The 16015-nt window shown below is 40.6% G+C and overlaps 1 protein-coding gene across 1 annotated transcript in view; it reads right to left on the bottom strand.

Annotated features, from left to right (window-relative positions):
* The window catches only part of slc9a8 (solute carrier family 9 member 8), a 98816-nt gene that overhangs the window by 77870 nt on the left and 4931 nt on the right, over positions 1–16015 (bottom strand). The window contains exon 3 of the mRNA XM_080444283.1: positions 4840–4920. Coding sequence (XP_080300409.1) covers positions 4840–4920 — 81 coding nt within the window. The remainder of the gene's footprint in view (positions 1–4839; positions 4921–16015) is intronic.

The raw sequence follows: 16015 nt of genomic DNA, 5'->3' as shown, positions 1-16015 counted from the left end.
AATGGGAGGCCTGCTTGGCAGCGTCCATTAACAGTTTATGGTCAGATGAGATACACTATTGTGTAAGAGGGGCTTTTCTCTTTAGTTGCGTCTTTGAAAAAAGCCCTTGGGCTTTTTTTTTTTTTTTTTTTTTTGCTTTTAACCCATTAAGACCGGGAACGCATCTGTGTGTCATTTTAAGATTTCTTTGGGCTATTCAAAAATAGCAGATATACAAGCTCATAGCGCGGCTTGTAGATCGGCTATTTTTTGAAAAATTGTGACAATTTGTGCATCTTTGAATATATATATTTTTAAAGAAAACACCTTTAACTCAAATCTTTGCTTCTGGGGGGTCCCTGGAACAAAATATTTTGAGATGTGGGTCTGCGGCCAAATACATAATTTTGGGTGGTCCTTGACATGAAAAAGGTTAAGCACCAACTGATATTAAAACGTTTATTTTTTTTCAAAAAATTGTTAGAGATTTATAAGACATTTGTAGAATCCCCAGAAGCAAAGATTTGAGTTACAAATGTTGCTTTAAAAAACGATATATATTCAAAGGTTTGCGCAAATGTTCACGATTTTTTTTAAATAGCAGATCTACAATATGTATATCAGCTATTTTTGAATAGCTCAAAGACATCTAAAATGACAGAGAGATGCGTCCCCAGATTGAATGGGTTAAAAAGGAGAGCAGAGCAGTCCTTGTTATTTACACAGTAAAATCCTCAGTGTTGTTAATTTACCTCTGAGAGTGTACAAACTCTCCTTACGGGTCCCTTTGGTTCCATTTGTACATTCTCAGTGATACAGACCTGTATGTGTCCATTTGTGCACTCGGACTTAAATCGACACAGAGAATGTACACAGCTCAGAAGAACACATTCACAAACCACTTAAACCCTATACACTTAGTTCACTGGGGGTCCTCTAGAGCTCTAGACTTGATGCGCTCTTTTTTCCCCCCTCTACACCAAATCTCTTCCCTGCTCGCCGATCTACAAGATCATCACAAGACGGCGCGACTCGTTGTGAACTCAGGGTCTCAGAAGCACTTGCCCATCGGGCAAGTAAAGTACAGGTCGTGTTCTACTTGACCGAAGATCATGTCCATTTGCCCGAAAAATAACAATTTTGTTATTGTATTGTATTGTAAGTGTATGTGTGGGTGGGGTCACCATTACTAGTGGAACGCTTGCACCAGCCACTACACAAAATTGGCTGTTCCGGGGCAACCAGAAAGCAAACTGACTCCACTATTCTTTTTACTTGCCACCGGGCAATAGGGCAATCCTTAACTCTCTCAGTGCCACACAACGAGATATACAGAGTTTTTTCTGAATGCCCTCAGTGCCAAGAAGGAAAAATCCAGAGTTTTGAATGTATTAATTTTTTGGAAAAAAAAAATCAGAACCCAAGATATCATTATCTTAAGATTTGCAGCTCCATCCACTCCTTGTTTAACTTACAACTGAAAAAGGCTGTATCTCGCTTCCTAAGCACTTTTTTTTACTTAAAAAAAAAAATTCCTGCCACAGTATGAACATATTTTTTTATTTCATTGGCACTGAGAGAGTTAATGGTGTCAATACCTACAGTGAACTTATTTCCGCCAAATGTTCACCCCCAGAATAGGGATGCCAGGGGCTTATGTAAAAACTAAAGAGGAAGGAAAAACTAAGGCGTGTGAGGAGAGCAGGGACAGAGAGGCAGATGAGAGGTTGCGATTGAGAAAGTGGTGTGGGGTGTGAGGCGAGTAAGCCTGTCACAATTATTACATAATCGCAATCACTTGAGATAATCACAATTATTTGTCATAATTATCATAATCGTTGAAAAATGCTCATACATTTTCAAAGTTTTCCAAAAATACCAGATCTACAAGCTTACAACGCGTCACAAAGTGACTTGTTGTAACAGCCCTATGTGGGGTGACAGCCCTATGTGGGGTATGAGACAGCCCTATGTGGGGTGTGAGACAGCCCTATGTGGGGTGTGAGACAGCCCTATGTGGGGTGTGAGACAGCCCTATGTGGGGTGACAGTGGTGGATGAGCACACAACCGCCGCACAAAACGAGACGGAAGCACCGGCACACAGAAGAAGCACGGTCAAGGACGAAGGGAAAGAATGGGTGGAGGAAGGAAACCAAGCGGTCCGTCCCCCGATTTGTATAAGCAGTGTTATCTCTCTTGGACAGAGTCAGAGGACCCAGCTGCATGGCCCTCGAGACGGGGTCTGTCTGCGATGCGTCATGCGGGGATACGCGAGAGAGGAAGGGAAGAGGTCAGCGCTGAGGTCACGGTGGTTCAGAGTGGCTGCACGAGCCAGCGTAGAAAAGAACATGACCGCGGACGGACGGCGCGAGCGGGGAAACCAAAACATGACCTCAATTGTCCTGGCGAAAGAAAGCATTGAGGGTTTTGTCTCCAGGAAAAACACACAAAATATTTGTGTAACTTTTAAGCTCCAGGGTCTTTGTAACCACTACTATTTTAACGTTTCAGGTTTCTAAACGGAACGTGATAACGTCCTGGGGCCGTTCATGTAGAAACATCTTCACCCTATATCACATTAGTTTAGCAACGTCCTCATGTTACCGGTCCAAATAAGGACATTTATGTCACAGAGGGTTTCCTATACTTCCGTATCTCCACGTGAAGGAATATATCGTTGCTGTCGGGCAGAAATCTCCATATTTTAACTTTTTGTGTTTTTTCGTAAATTAACTACAGTGTCACACAAAAGCATCAAAAGTGGTAGATCTGCTACAGTACTTTTGCAATGTTTTTATTTGAATCCTGAAAAGTAATAGTTTTGGACATATGAGGTTTCCACGCGACAGAGACGATACAATCGTAATGGCATTTGGTTATATATTCTGTCTCACAAGACGTAGCACTTGTAGTCTACCTCCACAGCCTTTGTGATCTACTGGTAAATCGCTATCTACCTTTTGGGCACCCCTGGTCTACGGTATAGTAATGACATAGCTTAATGTAGAAAATGAGCAGCATTCCCCTTTAATAGATTGTTCTACTGTGGAACTTCTCCAAGGCACATCTGGATAAAAGGCTGTATTAAAAAAACTATTTTCATCTGCCCGGATCTAAATGTAGACGTCTCTCCTTGAAGGCCGGAGACTATAGTCACTTAGGCGATCTGCGTGGGAGTTTATACTGTGACATGCAGTGTAGCTTTGGAGAGAGAGAGGCTCCAGGAGAAACAAGGAAGATGGGAGGGAAAGAGATGAAAAGAAGGAGAACAGCCATTTTAGATTGAGAACAGCCTTTCATTATTTATACAAAAGCCGAGTGGAGCATTGTTGCCAACTCCAAAATTAGTCTGTGTTATTTTCTGCTTTATTTATTTATTTATTTTTTCCGGAACTGTCACTGCCCTTGCCAAACAGCCGACTGTACTTACTGTATATATGAGGTAACAGTCTAAAAATATTTAAAGGGAGTGAGTGTATGTGATGTTTTTTGTTATTTAATTTAAAAGGGTTAAAGCTCTATATTCTGATAGCAATCGATGCTTTAGAGTGTTTCTTCAATAACAGGGGTCTGTCTCCCTGTCTCTCCAGCTCTTAACCCTTTTAGAACAGAGGCCTTTTTTTTCTTCCTATCCTAAATCCTAATCTAAGTTGTATGAAACTCTTCAAATTTCTATTCAAAGAAATAATAATAATCATGTTGCTATATACATGTAGGCAGAGTGACTCACAACCTCAGCCTGTTGGCCTGAGAGTCTAATATCCCCCCGAGCTCTAGGGAATTCCCTTTGGCTTAGTGGTTAAGATGTTGGCTTTCCACGCGGGAGACCCGGGTTCGAATCCCGTGCGTTACATTGGTGCCGTGACCCGGATCGTTTCCCCGTGGGAGGAGGTCAAAAGGGGGGTGAGTGTAGCAGAGTGGCTCACAACCTCAGCCTGATGGCCTCAACGTCTAATATCTCCCCGAGCTATAGGGAATTCCCTTTGGCTTAGTGGTTAAGATGTTGGCTTTCCACGAGAGAGATCCGGGTTCGAATCCCGGGCGTTACATACATAGCAACATCTAAAATGACACGGATACTTTTCTAGATTGAAAGGTATAACAATGTAAAGAGTTTCGAGATATACATTTAAAGGGACTACACCATGAATTTTAACTTTTTCTTCTTTTTTGTGTGTTTTTGGTCTCCCCTACCTCTCTTGTATCCTCAAAAATACCCCAGTTTGAACACTCAGGCTTTCACAGCAAATCTGGGGTTTTCTGTAAATTGGTCTAAAAACAGGCCAAACTGATTTGGTCCCCCTGCCTACGTCACGTCAGGGAACAATTCCTCCCATTTTTCAGTTCCAAAAAAAAATTAGTATATCTGAGGCTTGATTTAGGCTCAAACCTTTTGAAAAACGTTTGAGGGACATAAACAATATGATATTAAATATTATTATTATTTTTTAAATTCATGGTGTAGTCCCTTTAAATAAACATAAAATACATGTTCAGGTTAGGAAACCAATTGTACCGAATCAGGAGAGAGAACTCCACAAAGATCATTTATCAGCTTAAATGTTAAAGCGTTCAAATTCCAGTTCCAGTTGTGTCTGCTCGTTGTCGTTTTTTTTTGTGTCACCTCACTTCACTTGTTTATCCTGTATCCTGTATGAGTTCTCTCTCCCGATTGGACAAAATTGGTATCCTGACCTGGAAGATTTATGTTCCGTTTACTAAAGAGCTGGAGAGACGGGGAGACCGACCGCCATTACTGTACAAACACTCTATAAGCAATGATGAACAGAATATTATACATTTAGGAACATGTAGGAACACATCTAGCCAGTGCATGTTATATGATAAGCAATACTCACCTAAGGACACAACAGCTACACTCTCAGGGAGGAAATGCAGCTTGAACTTAATAAGCAGATGCACCAATATGATGCAGATACCTGTAGGAACACAAGACCATAGATGTTATTACTACTCAGGACACAAAAAACACATTCACTCAAACCCTGGCCAGCATTTCTGCAAAGCTGTGGTCACATGATCTAAACCAGTGGTTATCCTTTTCAGGCCGTGACCCCCCCAAAATGATCATATTTGAACTGGGGACCCCCTCACCCTGATAAGCACTTGGAATGTAATGAGTTGAGGCATTACATTTTGTGAAAATAGCAGATCTACAAGCTCACAACGCCTCGCGTTACGAAGCGTTGTGAGCTTATAGATCGGCTATTTTCTTTTGTCTCTTTCTTATATTAATTAGGCTATTTGACAATTTGGCCAATGTTTTACCCGTTTTATAGAATAGTTTGATTATTTTCTTTCTGTCTTTTTTTTAGGTAATTAAAAAAGGTCTTAAAAGTCCTTAAATTGTCACTTCACTGTCATCTGGGGACCCCCCCCCAAAATCATGTGGGGACCGACCCAGAGGTTGAGAACCACTGCTCTAAACAAGGTGTCCCGTGTCCATTTGTCATCCACAGTAGGCTATTAGAACTACTGCAGTAGTGGCTTAAGAGCCTCTGCCTGATATCTCCCTCGGCCAAGTAGTCCATGGGCTCAGGCCAGAATGTTCACTAATCAGGGACACTCAAGGTGGCAAACTCTAGTTTGGTATTTTGAAAAGGTCTATATATCTAGATAATATTTCAACATGATAGCCCTTCCCAAGTAGTAGCTTAGTCCCAGTTATCGGTTTTCAATGACACCAACCATAGTTCCAAAGAATGAAAAAAATCTCTAACTTTTTTTGAATAGAACATGTCATACAGAGGGAAAAAAAACATTATTCAATCTCTTTCATTCACTTATTTAACCACATGAACCCTAGCATGCCTATTCTGGGGCGAACATTCAGCAAATGGCATGTCTACAATCTCACAACACCTCAGGCCAAGGAAACACCTTTGCCCTGCATTTTTCACATATGCCTTTTAGAGCGCCACCAGGAGGCTGAGTTTTGTAAAACATTTTTTTTGCTCTTACTCCTTCAGATTCTGTCCAAAAATCACGCAAATCGGTACACAGTATGTTAGTCCATGGGCCAGACCAGAAGTCAGGGACACGAAAGGTGGCAAAATCTCTTTGGCACCATTTTGTTTGTATACGGTCCATATAAGTACTTTGAAACATGATAGCCTTTTCAAATGAGTAGCTCTAATACTTTTTTAGGATATTCATTTTTTTGCCATTATCTCCCCACATTATCTGCACAGTAGTCCTGTACCTGGCCTATAGACCCGTTCGCAATTTGGTGGTAGGAGAATTTCTCACTTGAACAATGGGTACCTAGACATGAAAAATCACAGAGGTGCTCGTCCGCCATAGTGCCACGAATGGCGCAATGGCCAAATCAAATATGGCTGCCATCGGCTATGATGAAAATCCAACTTCTTTGTTTCTGAGTGTATATATGTTACAGTACGATTGGAGAACCAGGACGATTGAAGAAAGCGCGCTTGTTTTTACCACTCAACCAGCAATTCTGTAGAAAAAGCACTAGAGGGAGCCACAAGCCAGGCTTTCCAAATAAAGTGCACACACATATATGGCCGCAACCCCCCACCCACCCACATATATATGGTGGCAACCCCCCACCCACCCACCCACCCACCCCCACACACACACACACACACACACGAAAATAACTATTCTGTCCCTATCGGTTCACAACTCGGACGGCGCTGATTCGACTCATCAGAGCATCGGCCGGTCAGCGCGGGCACTCGCGCCTGGAGGCGCGAGTGCGCCTCCAGGTGTGAACCATAGAACCATAGAGGTATAGGTGGGAACGTGTGTTCAGCGTTCCCCTAGCTTAGCTTCCTGGTTGCTACGTGGGGGGGTCGGGGGAACAACAACAGACAGGTCGGCGTCGCATCAAAGCCCCGCCTCGCCCCGAAGCCCTGTGCCTAAAAACGAGCGCTCTGTCTTCAATCGTCCTGGTTCTCCAATCGTACTGTGACATGTACACATGCAATACCTCCATTTTGACTAATTGTGGGGTGGGGAATTCATTTCTGATATTGTTATGACCACTTTGGGTGATGTTGACCTTGAAAGGTCCTTGGCCATAACTTGGCCAATGTTAGGACTAAAAACAGGTGCAATAAGACTAATTCAACTAATTCTGACATTTATAATTCCTTTCTGATATTGTTTTGACCATTAAGGAGCATCTTGTCATTTAAATATCAAAGTCAATGTCATTTTTCAATAACTCAATAATTGTGTTCTTCACAATCACTTTCATTGTATTTTTTTCAATAATGATTTGTTTTATTTATAACAAAAGACATACACATGAGACATAACAATTATAAATATCCCCTTTAACTTTTATTTTAATTTGGAAATGAGCAAATAAGAGTGTTAAAATGAAATACAAATAAAATCATAAAACAAAATCAAACAAGCAATTCTGGGAAATTGCAAAGTGTGGTTGCGCCGACGCCGGTCGCGGCCGCCGGGACTCGAGGGATACGCCGGGAGGAATACCGTCGGAGGCCGCGTGACGTGCCATTCAAATCGGGTGTTTATCGCATCCGGCGTTTGTGATACGTGGCGTTTCGATTATAAGAAATAGGCCCCTCCCACTTAAGAAATAGGCCCCTCCCACAAATGTAGCGGCACAATTATATAGTCACGTCACTCCGGAGATCACTTGCGTTTCATTTTGAAAGGATTGATCCCCACCAAAATCATGTTTTTGCATCAAACGGTTACATTTTGCGCATTTGTGACGCCCCCTATGGATCAAAGTGGAAATGCTTTTGGGGGTTCGTTGAGTAACCCACCCTTGACATGTGATTCAAATTTGGGATTGACTGGAGGTTTAGTTTGTGATTTTTTACCTTTTTTGTAAAACAGGCCCCTCCCGCTAACTTTGTAAGCCATTTACGGACGAACGGTATGGACTATCAAAATTCCGCTTGGAGATGTTTATCACATGGGTCCAGAAATCATGTGTACCGAATTTTGTGAAATTTGGACAAAATATGTGGGAGGAGGAGCTAAAAGTGTGTTTTGAAAGAAAATTCAAAATGGCGGGAAATCTATCCTGACGCAAATGGGCGTGGGGAGTTGCGTCATGACCCAAGGAATCTAGGGAAAAAAAGATTTTTATTTTACGACCTACGGTTCAAGAGTTATAGGCCAAAAGGTAAAGTGGGCTGTTATAGCGCCACCATGAGGCCGATTGGTGTAATTATGTTTTCAATAATTTTGGACAAAATTATAAACCTCCCCTCAAACTCTAGCCCTTACGGTTTCTGAGAAAAAAATACTTGAATTTGAGTTCTCATTTTACCATTAAAGTGGATGGGGACTTTTAATGCACTAATAAATCAATATCAATTAAACTATGTAACCAATCTCTTAGCACACGATTCCCGGTGAGGCCGGTCATTTTGACATATGGCGCAAAATTGGGAAAAATAAACTGTGGGAGGAGTAGCGCGTAACGGAATAGAAAAGCACTGGACTGGACGTAGAACTTTTGTGTGACTGTTGGTATATTGAATAATGATTTTCGGTGATTACTTTGCCAATGTGAAAAGGAATAATGCTTTAACTGTTGAATTCATATGGATTGCTCCTGTGACATACTGTACAGTAGAAGTGAGTGTTGTAGTGACTACTACTGTAGGCCTACAGTGTGTGGTATATGTTTGTATTTTTTGTTTTTTGAAAAGTTAATACGTGTAACTGAAGTTATATATCAGATTTAGTTTTCTGTCTCTAAGCCAATGAAGCCTAGCCTGGTAAACCCCCCTCCCTCCGGAAATCTCATTTGCATTTGGTTTCAGGAAGGAGGGTCTGGGATTGCTCACAGAGTAAAGCTGCCCGAACCACTGCGCATACGAACCAATCAGCGGCTGCTAGGGGCGGGATCATCCAATCACCTGCCTAGTAGCTTGAAAAAATGAAACTCCGTCTGTCATCGATTCTGCGCCCGGAGTCTCAGATGCAAGTACGCTGTGAAACAAAATGTGTGTCGCAAGCTTCTTCCATTTGACGGAGTGAGGTTAAATGAAGCCATGAAGCGTAGTATACCTGTGAGATGTGAGTGGGATTTAAATAATATTTATAAGACTATGGTATCCCTGCTGCCGCTGCGTGGGGAAGAAGGTGTTAGGACGTGTGGAGCCCCGAGGGGAGACAGTGGCCAATGATAACGCAGGAAAAAAAGGTCAATTTGACCAAAAGTCCATCTGTGTGGTAGGTGGACTTTATGCCGTCACACAAGTGTCATGGTTTTCATCAGGGAGTGATCGGGTTCAGTTCTCGTGCTTTATATAATAATCTGCATATTAACTTTTTATCCTCTCCTCCACATTTTTTGAGTGCTCCTGTTCTTTTTACAACCCATTAAACAGATCATGTCATGCCCCAGAGAAGTGTGCATAGCTAAATATCCCAAGGCACAACACACACACATGATGTCGTAGACACCGATCTCGTGGGTGCTCCTCGTCATAAACACACACCTGCCACTGCCAAAGTTTGCAGGATTGGTTCGTTTTGAACAAAATGCCTCAAATCCTGAACGCAGCATGCGATTTCCATTACATTTTCCGCATAGATTCCCACTTTGCCAAGGAAGAAATGCCCTCCTTTTCACATTGGCCTGTTATAGCGCTACCAGGAGGCCATAATAACCTACCTGACCTGGCGGAGACTTGTGCTCCGAGGAGCACTTTTTCTAGTTTGATTTTGTGTTATGATTTTATTTGTATTTCATTGTGTAGGTCTATAACAATCTTATTTGCTCATTTCCAAATTAAAATAAAAGTTAAAGGGGATATTTATAATTGTTATATGTCTCATGTGTATGTCTTTTGTTATAAATAAAACAAATCATTATTGAAAAAAAATACAATGAAAGTGATCGTGAAGAACACAGTTATTGAGTAACTGAGTTATTGAAAAATGACATTGACTTTGATATTTCAATGACAAGATGCTCCTTAATGGTCAAAACAATATCAGAAAGGAATTATAAATGAATTGCACCTGTTTTTAGTCCTAACAATGGCCAAGTTATGGCCAAGGACCTTTCAAGGTCAACATCACCAAAAGTGGTCATAACAATATCAGAAATGAATTCCCCACCCCACAATTAGTCAAAATGGAGGTATTGCATGTGTATATACACTCAGAAACAAAGAAGTTGGATTTTCATCATAGCCGATGGCAGCCATATTTGATTTGGCCATTGCGCCATTCGTGGCACTATGGCGGACGAGCACCTCTGTGATTTTTCATGTCTAGGTACCCATTGTTCAAGTGAGAAATTCTCCTACCACCAAATTGCGAACGGGTCTGTAGGCCAGGTACAGGACTACTGTGCAGATAATGTGGGGAGATAATGGCAAAAAAATGAATATCCTAAAAAAGTATTAGAGCTACTCATTTGAAAAATCATGTTTCAAAGTACTTATATGGACCCTACAAACAAAATGGTGCCAAAGAGATTTTGCCACCTTTCGTGTCCCTGACTTCTGGTCTGGCCCATGGACTAAAGGGGGAATTCCCCTGTAGGCTAGTGGATAAGATGTTGGCTTTCCACGCAATTCCCGGGCGTTACATGGGCATCGATCTACCGGTACGTTAACGATTATAGCCTAATTATGACGTGAGGATTTTAATACAAAATGAAGTGTGCTTAATGTAAAACAGATAATGGCCTTGCAATCTCAGTTCAGTGATAAACACACCAGATGACTGTCATCAATATTATTGGCATGTGGTGTAGGCTACGCTATTAATAATACATTATATCAGTGCAATGAATCAGTGGCTGCACACAAATTACCATATTGGTTATGAACTCGCCCCAAAAAACTAGAACAACAAACTACACCTTGAAAGATGATCATACACTTTCCAAAAGCAGTGGAAATAGCAGATCTACAAGCTCACAACGTGTCGGCTATTTCCACTATTAATGTTTTTATGAAAGTATAAAGTTATTAAATATGTTTAGTCATTTCTTTGTTTAGGTTGTTTGTCACATCTACCATGTGCCACTTCAAAGCTTAAAAGCCAAAAAGAAACACAATTTGTATTAATATGTTCCAGTGTTCAACGATAGAAACACAATTAAATCGTTAATTGCAAGTATGTGTGTGATAATTAATCGTCACGTAAAATGGCATAACCGTGACAGCCCTAGTTTGTAGATCTTCTATTTTCCCGATTTGTCGTATGGCAAACTTACATAAGACTCAAGTGGTTAAAGGGTAATTGGAGCGATCCCCACAGAGCCTATTAGGATGCGGTGTGTCGCCCCAGGGGGCGGGGCGCACGGGGAGCAATTACAAGGTCCACTGTCTCTGCTCTGGGACACCGGTCCGCAGCACAACGCCTGGAGGGCTGGGGATCGAACCGGGAACCTTGTGACTCCCACGCGACCCGCTCTACCTCCTGAGCCACCATGCCCTCCCCTCCTCTCGCCTCCTCTGCCCAGGGGATATTTGTAGTCATCCCCGATGGGACTGGGGGAAATAACTTTTCTCCATCTCACCAAAGATATTCAATTATTAAAGATAAGCCATCCCAATTGGCGCCACTAGAGGCAAAATGGTAAACAAATCCTACAAATGGTCTCCTAAGTGGGCACCGTCTGATCTCGTGAACGTGCAATGTTTACTGGTGCTAGATCCCTGGGTGTGGCTGGGCAGTGTTGGAAAAGTTACTAAAACATAGTAATATATTACTTATTACATATTACTTGTTTAAAAAGTAATATAGTTACTTTACTTATTACTCCCTGCCAAAAGTAATTAGTTACTTTACCAATTACTTGAAAAAAGTAATACATTACTTTGAGTTACATATGACTTTATAGTTACTTTCCAACAATGTGTTGGAAAAGTTACTAAAACATTACTTCCCAATACTGTGTTGGAAAAGTTACTAAAACATAGTAATATATTGATTGATTGATTGATTGAAATTTTTATTAGGCAAAAGAATGTAAAACAACACAGTTACATTTATAATGCTTTTGTCTAAAAGGTCCGGCCAAAAAAGTCCTTGCGGACTTGTTTCCGTTGGGGTCCTTGAGTTAATTTCATAGACATATATAGTAGCAACCAAACAGTTCAAAAATCAACATGAAAATACAGATAATACAGAAAAAGTACCACTATGTACAAAAAAAGCATTTAAAAATATATGTACAAAAAGAAAGGGGGGGGGAAGCATGGAAAAATAAAAAATTATATACAAAAAAAGCATGAGGAAATACAAAATATAATATAAATATTACTTATTACATATTACTTGTTTAAAAAGTAATAGTGACTTTACTTATTACTCCCTGCCAAAAGTAATTAGTTACTTTACTAGTTACTGGAAAAAAGCAATAATATTACTTTAAGTTACATATTACTTTAGTTACTTTCCAACACTGTTGCTGGGACAGAGAAAGGTTAATAATAAAGTATATTTTCTCCTGAATTGTCCCTCTTCCATTGGAAATAATAGACTCTCCAACCTGCTTCCGGTCTCCTAAAAAAAGGTGGCCACCTACTTCACGCAGATACGGGAAGTGAACCGGAGATGGCATGTCTTTCTTTTTGTCTTGGATCTGACCCAGCAATGTGCTGGCTCAAGTGAGCGCACGGGGGAAGCAGTTGGGGACGTTAGGTGTCTTCATCTTGCTCAGGGACACTCACTTGGGACATGAAGCCTGGAGGGGCCACGGGTCGAACCGCGGAACCTAGTAGTCAGTGGTGGAAAGTAACTAAGTACATTTACTCAAGTACTGTACTTAAGTACAATTTTGAGGTATTTGTACTTTACTTGAGTATTTCCAATTTCCAGTACTTTTACTTCTACTCCACTACATCTCAGAGGCAAATATTGTACTTTTACTCCACTACAATTATTTGAAAACTTTAGTTACTAGTTACTTTTCAGATATAAATTATGATATTATGAAACATACATTAACCACTTTAACCCTATTTTATACCTAAGCTATTTGAAAATAGCCGATCTACAAGCTCACAACGCGTCGCACCGCGACGCGTTGTGAGCTTGTAGATCTGCTATTTTCAAATATTTAGTACTTTTACTTTTGGTACTTTAAGTATATTTTTATGCCAATACTTTTGTACTTTTACTCAAGTAACATTTTGAATTCTAGACTTTTACTTGTAACAGAGTATTTCTATATTGCAGTATTGGTACTTTTACTTAAGTAAAACATTTGAGTACTTTTTCCACCACTGCTAGTAGTCGATTTCCGGACAGCCGCAATACAGTACCTAGTAGTATTGTGCTGCTACGGGCCTTAGAGACACACAGGCTACTAGCCAAAGTAAAGCCTGAGAAACGCTGATCATGTGAACAGCGCGTGTGGGTGTGTTTATACAAACAGAAGAATGCCAGCACTCGAGGAAGTGTCCTTCAGGTATTTTTTTTTATTCAGATAGGAGAAGCACGCATGTTCTGCCAGAGACTATCTGAATAATAAATAAGCGTGTTTGTGCCTAGACAGAGAAAAGTGGAAGCCCCTGCTGTGTGCATGGAAGAGAGGGAGGATTTTCTTTACTCCTGTCTGTTCTTGCTTTAAATCGCTTTTTTTTTTTTTCAGAGATCTGATGTTTACATTGAGAGAACATTATGCAACCTGTTGTTCTTGAACGTGCTCGACCGTAAGCCGAGCTTTCACGTCACTTTCGGCACCTTACCGGAAGTGTCCCATTTTTCAACCCATATTCATAAAATAGGTCCTCACTAATGCTCTTTATAATTTTTGTCGACTCGGTCTGTGTCTCATAGGAAGGCTGTAGACAGTTCGGAAACCCGCCTACCAGTGACATCATCGATGGGGAATCCAAGGTAATAGAAAGTGCAGGCTTTCTATTTCTGGCAAGTTAGCATGCTGTAATGGAAGCCATTGTTCTCACGTTAATACAATTAAAAATATATAAATCTTGTTTGGAGAAATAAAAAAACTGCCTAACAATGATGTCACTGGTAGGTGGGTTTCTGAAGTGTCCACACCCCTCCTATGAGACACAGACTGAGTACAAAAAACTGTAACATTTTATCATGAGCATTAGTGCGGACCGATTATATGAAGATATTGAAAATGATGTTGAAAATGGTTGAAGTCGTCCTTTAAGTGACATTAAATATAATATGGTATTATGTTCTTGAAACAAGCACAAATCACATACTATTGTTGTAATTACGACATTTAACCCATTAAGACCTGAAGCCGATTCTACATGTCTCCTAAATCTCAACAGTATTCTGAAAAACATATGTTTCTATATCAGTGGTGCTCAATCTTTTTCATGTCAAGCACCCCCAAAATTATATGTATTTGGCCGCGGACCCCCATCAAAACATTGTGTTCCAGGGACCCCCCAGAAGCAAAGATTTGAGTTACAAATGTTCACTTAAAAAATATATATATTCAAAGATTTGCACACATTTTCACGATTTTTCAAAAATAGCAGATCTACAAGCTCGTAGCGCGGCACTCGGTGCCGCGCTATGAGCTTGTATATCTGCTATTTTTGAATAGCCCAAAGTGTAAAATAATGATTTTTAGCTCAAATCTAAAAATGACACAGTTCCAGGTCTTAATGGGTTAAGATACAAAATGCTGAGAAAGTCACACACTTTGTGGTTGTGTTAAAGGAATGAACAGAATAGAAGGTGCAGACCAAATTTACACACCTACAGTAGCACTCCTGGAATGTGGGTGTGACGCATAGTGCATACCAAAGTGGTTTTCTGCCAAGCGTTTTTTTTCTGTCAAAACATCTAAAACATCCACGTCACCTTCACACAATGCTAGAGCTTGACTGATGGCAGATTTATTTGATCCAATGTCGATCCCAATTTTGGTGAGTATTAGATCACTGATTACCGAATTTTTAAACCTATATAATTTTGTAAAAAATAAATAAATACATACATAAAAGGTAATGAATGAAAATCATAAATAAAAGTGCAAAATCTTGAAATCAATTTGACTTAAATGTGTATTTGAGAAACAACTTGAGCAAACAAATACATTTAAAATGAAAAACATTTTGATAGTTACAAAATATTAATTAACTATATAGCGTATATTAAACTTGAATCACAAAATGAACAAGACACACCCCCTGGACATGAAGCTAGTATGTCACAGGGACCGTCCCCCGGAAATCCAACTCTTGATGGTGATTGCCAAGCATCGAGTCATTGGGTACCATTTTTAGTCTCTGGTATGACTCAGGCTGACTATTGAACCCTGAGCGCCTGGTCTCAAGGCGGACAGTTGAACCACAAGGCCCCTGAGCTGGCTTTTTTCAGAATCAAGTTTCAGCGATGGTGCGTAAACCAGGCCTTTCTCAGAAATGAGAAATGCAGGAACCCCCCCCCCCCCCCGAGAGGGGTTTCAGAAGCTATTCTATCTTCCGTCCTGCAGAATTGAGCAGAGGCCTTAAAACAGACACCGACGGCTAAGGGTTAATAGTGCCTCTAGATAGTGCAATTATATGCAGTTCTGTGTGTAGTACCCCTGGGTTATTTCTCATTACTGTTGACCTGTACTAACCCGGTGAAGCTATCGATGTGCTACAGCCAAGTTTAGCTAAATGAAAAAGAGCAGAGGTTTCGTTACCTACAGTAGTGCTTGTGACTGAGACGGTCCTATCCTATCATATACACCTAGCAAGCTTACAATAGTCAACACAAAACGACAATGTATTTCATCATGTCCATATATAAGTGCTGTATAAATGCACCATTTACCATTTATCATGTCCACCCATGACGTGAATGAATCCAAGTGGCATTTATCTTTGAATTAGGCATTGCACCGGCTCCTGTGACTGATCTTTAAAGGGATAGTTCACCCCAAAACAAATTTAAAAAAATCTATCGATTAGTCACCTCATGGAGACTTATTTTTTAGTTTGTGTCGCATTCCTAAACCAATAATTTGATGACCAGCGGACTGGTAGGCAGTGGTTCCGGTAGCAGACACAAAGGAGACTCTTTGTGTCTCCTACCGGTCATCAAATT

The sequence above is a fragment of the Gymnoscopelus braueri genome, assembly GCF_963280865.1.
Source record: "Gymnoscopelus braueri genome assembly, chromosome: 12".
Classification (NCBI taxonomy): Eukaryota; Metazoa; Chordata; class Actinopteri; order Myctophiformes; family Myctophidae; genus Gymnoscopelus; species Gymnoscopelus braueri.
The sequence above is the reverse complement of the archived record's forward strand: the minus strand, read 5'-3'. Positions and strand labels throughout refer to the sequence as shown.